The 5,985-nt window shown below is 54.4% G+C and overlaps 1 protein-coding gene across 1 annotated transcript in view; it reads left to right on the plus strand.

Annotated features, from left to right (window-relative positions):
* The first annotated feature begins 4,087 nt into the window (after window positions 1-4,087).
* Window positions 4,088-5,985, plus strand: part of Ptgs1 (prostaglandin-endoperoxide synthase 1) — a 20,964-nt gene continuing 19,066 nt past the window's right edge. Inside the window, exons 1-2 of the mRNA XM_004641498.2 lie at window positions 4,088-4,178; window positions 4,284-4,379. Of these exons, the coding sequence (XP_004641555.1) occupies window positions 4,172-4,178; window positions 4,284-4,379 (103 nt within the window). The 5' untranslated portion in view covers window positions 4,088-4,171. The remainder of the gene's footprint in view (window positions 4,179-4,283; window positions 4,380-5,985) is intronic.

Raw genomic sequence — 5,985 nt, forward strand, 5'->3', positions numbered from 1 at the left:
CTGATGCTCTGCAGATTACACTGCTGGTGGGGGTGGGGAGGATGCCGGTTACGTGACACTTGGCGGACTGTGCCAATCAGATGGCTCCAGGTACCTCATGGTGAGGTCTGCGGGACAGGGGACCCTACAGTGGAAACTTCCCGGGTGAGCCTGGGGACTCTCCACTTAGCAAATTCCAGCGTGTTTATCTTTTTGGTTTTTGGCCCATCCCTTCCAGGATTTGGATGTTTGTTTTAAAGATTCAGGGTTGGGGATCCAAGAGAGCCAGCGACAGGGTGTAGCAAGGAGTTACGTCTGTAATGTTGAAATCAAACAGAGCAGGACCCAAATCCCAGAGCTACCAGCTATAGCCTGTGGCCTTCAGCAAGCTGGTTGGCTTTCCTGTTTACAGAAATAAGGACCAAAAGAAAAAAATCTACCCATGTGACTGTTTATAACTATGTAGGCCTTGATGCCCTGAAATCACTTAACATCCTGCCTGCCACTTAGAAAGTATCCCAGCAGGGGCTCTAACATCCCTTCCCTCCATCTGTCTCCATAATCTAGGAAAATCTTCGAACCTCTTTTGCTATTGGAGAGCATGGTAGCTTCTGTTGTGAGGACCCCAATAAGAAAGAGAAGTAAAAACATTTTGTTACTCAGTTCTTAGTGTCTCAGCTGGACTGAGTCGCTTAATTGGACCATCCTAACGGGGATTTCTTTTTTCTCTTAGTATAATTTTATCCCCCACCCCACCCAGTCCGCCCATACTAGGGGTTAAAACTAGGACCTTTGCACTCAGACCCATTCCCAGCCTTTTTTATTTTATTTTGAGCCAAGGGCTCACTAAGTTGCTAAGCTACCAACAAAGCAGAGCTCAAGCTGTCTGTCCTGCCCCAGTCTCCCTCCCCTGAGGATGCTGAGGTTACAGGTGTGAGCTGCCACACCTGGCTTGAGTCCACTCTTGAGCAAACCACTTCAGCTCTGGGCTTCAGTTATTTTTTTCCTGTAAATATAGGCGACAATATTGATTTCACACCACTGTTGAGAAAGTTAAATATACAAGCGCATGTAACACATAACACTGTGCGGGGGGCGGGCACAGTAGGTACTCAATAAATATTAACCATTATTATTACTGCCTCCATTGCTCAATGCCATCTGGGTGCTGGGAAAGTGAAGAGGAGTGGGTGGCGAACATTCCACGCAACTTTCCTGCTCAGGTAGGGAATGCAAATGAGAGACAGAGAAGAGCTAACAAGGAGCTCCTCCAAAGGCTGTGGATTCTCACACAGTGGGCCTCAGTAACCCTCACCAAGGAGCAACTATGACCTCTGTTTCACAGGTGGAAAACAGGTCCCCAAAGGGCAGTTGGTTGCTGTTGGTCACATTAAGAGCTGGGGATGAGGATTTGGGGCTGGGATTTGCAGAAATGCTGGGCACCTGCCAAAGCTTTCCTGTCTGCAGCCAGAGGTGGGGATGGGTGGGGATGGGTGGGGATGGGTGGGGATGGGTGGGGTGGAGCTGGTGAGTGACTCAGGTGAGTCTGCTCTGGGTTCCCAAGGAGCAGGTGGGGCCCCCTCACAGCTGAGACCTTACCAAGTCTGGGTCCTGGCTAGGGTGAGTCCTGGCTAGAGTGAGGAGGGCAGGTGAGTGGGGGTGGGAAGAAAAATGACCTTACCAGGGGCGTGGAGGGGAGCTGCCTTGGCTGGGATGAGCTCAGGACCCGGGTGGAGCTGAACTTGGGGAAGGTCGAGAAACTGAGGCATACACCTGCACATTTGGGGCTCATTACAGTGAATGGGCGGGTTGGCAGTCACCTCGATGAGGTTGTCCCTGGACCTTCCCATTTACAGAAGGCCCACTTCCTGTGTTCCATTATCCTCACAGGCACTCATTTCTTTATCCAAGCAAAATCAGCTTCATGGATGTGTTCCGTGTCCCCAGGCCTGTGCTTGGCCTTGGTGATACTAGAGTGACCAAGACAGTCACAGCCCAATAAAGAGGTGAGAGGGACAGCGGGAGCCAGCTCTGTGGTGAGAGGGGGCACTGGAGCTGCCTGCAGGAGAAAAGGGAGAGAGGCAGGTTGGAGGAGTCTTCCTGCGGACACCAGACGGGTGTGTGGAAGTTCACCTCCACATCTGCGCAGTTGGCTTTCCATTTATTTTTTTATCAGTGCACATGAGCTACACAGCAAAGAGAGATCACTTTACGTATCAGTACACACATTCACATACTTTGACTATTTTCAGCCCTGGGACCCACTTCTCCCTTTTTTCCCCTCTCCTTATCCTGTCCTCCATCTCTTAATAGTCTACCTTCCGGTTTTCCCCAATCTCTCGTTTATCTTATTCATTCATTTATTGTTATTATTTTCAGATTTTTCCTATAATAGAAAACATGTGCTGTTTCACTATCTGAGTCTCAGGATACTACTGGCTTCAGAGCAGAGGGGCCAAGTGTGGTGACCCTCTGTGGCCCCTTTCCCAGGGCTGGGGGCAAGGGCTAGCCTGCACCTCTCTTGCATATCCAGCTGTGTGCAGGAAATCTCCTGAGAGATGGGCCCAACTGGTTTCCCACCCTCACCCCTCATAATCCCTCCAGCATCAAACCAGAAGCTTTCTGTGCTTTCAGCAACTCCCTTCCCCCTGCTCCAGCGCCCAGGGGTCAGCAAGCCCTGCACACTGGCAGCCACTTCTCTGTCTCCTTCTTTCCCTGCTTTTCCCTCCAGGTCCAGGCCCGCATGGGCCATGGCACTGCAATCTTGTCTGCTGTTTTAGGCTCTGACCTCTCCTTCTGTGTGCCCATCCTTCGTTAGATCCATCTTGGGATCTGCAGTGGGCCATAGAGCCACGGCGAAGGTCCACTCACTCCAGGCCATGAGGGGGTCTGATCAGCCTATTGCCCAAGAGGTCCACTGGCTTGGTTAAGGTCACACAGCATGTGACAAGTGAGACTCATCAGTTGTGATTCCCAGGCTTTCTTTCCTTCAATGCCAGTGTCGCATACATTTGTTGTTTGCAGCACAGGTGAGGGCTTGGGCACAGGTGTTGGCAGGAGACGCAGATGTAGTAGTTTGCTGGGCCCAGGGCCCAAGGGGAGGAAGGGTGGGAGGGCCTGGAACAGAGGATGGAACCCCATTATGCTCTTCTTTGGGCATCACCTGGAGGGGGATCCCCTGTCTGTACCTTCACCCCACCCTCTGCTGGCTCGTGTCTCATAGCCTTGTGTGGGTCCTGGACTGGGGTGGTGGGGAAAGCTGAGTCTGGGCCTGTGTGCTCTTCATTTCAGGGCCCCAGTCCCTCCCTGGTCCTGCCCTGGTTTGCTCATCTCCCTAGGACAGATGGCTTTTGTCCCAGTGTAGCCTGGGAAAGGCTTGGTGGGGAAGGGAGGGGCCAGCAGGCAGGTCTCATCTCTCCCACCTGGCTTGGCTCCTGCTCCACACCTAGAGACGCCTTCCAGCATCAAAGTTTGACAGCCCTGGAATCTGAGTTAGGGGATCTTGAGGAAAACTGTCTCCTGCTAACTGAACACCTCCTGCAGGCGAGATTTGTGCCTATGGCCTCACTGAATTTTACAGCCCCCTCGGGGAGGGTTTTGTCGTTGTGCCCATCTTATGGGCAAGAATAATGAGGACCAGAGAGGCTAGGGTGTCAGCAGGCTGTGAGGTCTGTATTTGAACTCATGCCTCCTAGCTGGGAATCCTTGCTGTTCATTTCTGGCAGAGTCCAGCAGTCGGTGGCCAAGTCCTCCCCGTGGGCTCTGAGAGTGGTCAGTTCAGCACCCCCTGCAGGCCAGGTTGGGCTGCTCGGTCTCTAACCCCCTTCTTCTCTGTGTGGCTGGGCGTTCCCTTCCAGTCTCAGTTCTGACCCCAGCCCTGGGTGTCCTCTCTGAGCCTCAGTGTCCGAGCTACTAAAGGACACATTTTTAGCACCGCCCGGCTTTAAAAGGTCAAGTGCCTTAAGGGTCTCAGCTGCAAGCGGTCTAAGTAACAATCATGGAATTAACACAAGTGTCTCGGTTAGGGCGGGAGCAGAGGAAGTGAGCGGGTGGCGGCGAGGTGACAGCTGGAAGGAGGGGCGGGGGTGGAGCCGCGGGATGAGTTGTAGGGCGGGCCGAGCCGGGCAGAGTTAGAGCCGAAGCCGCGAGCCGGAGTCTGCTTCCCGCCGAGTCAGCCGCTCCGCCCGGCACGATGAGCCGTGAGTCCGAACCCGGTTCCCGCCGCGCGCTCGGGAACGCGCGTGCTCTTCTTGGCCAGAGCCTTGAACGTCGAGCTCAGCCTCACATTTCTCTCTCCTCCGCAGGGAGGAGGCTCTCGCTCCGATTCCAGCTGCTCCTGCTGTTGCTGCTGCTGCCTCCGCCCGGGGTCCTGCCCGTGCAGCCTGAGGCCCCCGCATCCGGTAGGCACCCCTTCTGCGCCCATCCGAGCAGCGGGTCCCTGAGACTCGCGCGTCTCACTGGCTTCTCTTCAAAGGGCCCAGTTTCTCCTTCTGCTTGTAGTCTCTGGGAGCGGAAAGGGGATGAGTTTGGTAGTGGTAGGGGGCTCCCTTAAGATCCCTAGAGTGTGGCAGTGGTCAGGGGGCTACTGGTCCCCTTAAGGCCAACTGCAGACTGGGCTCTTGTGCCGCCGGGGGAGCAGGGACAGTTCCTTACGCCTCTTTACCTGCTCTGCGCCCCCAGCTTTCCAGGCAGCTTCCGTCCACCCTCTAACAGCCCCGCAGTTTCCTGTGGGGACCTTGCGCAGGAAGCAGCAGGCACCCGGGGGAAGCTGGCCAGGCAGAGTTCCCTCTTCGCTTTCCGGGGCTCCATCCCGATTCTCAGTACTAGTGGGAAAGTTTGCTTGCCGGGTGAAGATTCCAGCTTCACTAGACATTCTAGGGAGATGACAGGTAGCGATGCAGCGACAGAGCAGGGCTGCCTTTTCTGGTGCGCAGTCCTTACCTGTGAGGTCTCCACAGAGCCAACGGGGAGACTGAGGCTCAGCAGTGCAGACACAGCACGCTCCTATAGTACCTGTGGGCTCGGAAGCAGAACTCAGCTCTTTGCTAAGTCTTCACAGGAGCTCTCCTTACTCTCTACAGGCAGTGCGGCCTGAGGCCCTTTGGGGTTCATGGGCTGGGATCTGATGAGGAAAGTCAGATCCTGTGCAGCACCCTACTCTCCAACTTGTACCAGGTTGGAGGAAGAAATCCACTCACATGCAGCTGACACCCCAAGCATGTGTGTGCACGCATGAGTGTGTGTGCGCGTGTGTAGCTGTCCACTAACCTAGCCCTGTAACCCATCCTTGGCTGAATTCCCATTTCTCATCTCTAGCATGGGGCCAAGAGAGGATGGGAGAAGTAAGAAGGAGGCCAAGCTTTCTGTTGCAAAGCTTTAGGGCCAAGGTACTCAGAGGAGACAGCAGCAGTGGCATCTACATGGGCTGTGGATCAGACCATGCTTTGTGGAGGAGCAGATTTTAATGAGCGACATTTGGGGAAGGAAAAGACAAGCATGGAAGATGCTCCAGGAGAAGGTTTGGGTTCAGCAGAGGCTTGATTTGTGGGAAGGGGAGGAGGAAGATCCGTGGGGCCTGCACTTTACAAAGGTTAGTTGTGGGTGTCTACTTCTATGGTGCTTACAGCTGCCCTGCTGAGGAGATGTGTTAGATCCATTCTATGGAAGAGGCTATTGAGGCCCAGAGTGGGTGAGCCTGCTTGTCTGAGACCCCACAGTGAGCTGGTAGTGCAACATGGCTGACCTTGGTGACCTATTTTGTTGGTCCTTAAAAAGCCTAGCATTTCCTTGGATGGTCATCTAACCTCATTGGGCCTCCAGGGTGCCCAGGCTCTGGCCTGCCTGTCTTCCTTTGTGGCCTGTGCCTTCCTTGTGGAGGAGGAGACAGATCCCAGCTGAGCCAGGGGATCTGTGGCTCTCAGGTTCTTCCATCTAGGCTTGGATTTGGCTTGGTGAGCTCTGCCTAGGTAGGGATAGGGCATGAACTTGGAGCTGCAGTGGGAGCTA

Source organism: Octodon degus, unplaced genomic scaffold (assembly GCF_000260255.1).
Source record: "Octodon degus isolate 3935 unplaced genomic scaffold, OctDeg1.0 scaffold00137, whole genome shotgun sequence".
Lineage (NCBI taxonomy): Eukaryota > Metazoa > Chordata > Mammalia > Rodentia > Octodontidae > Octodon > Octodon degus.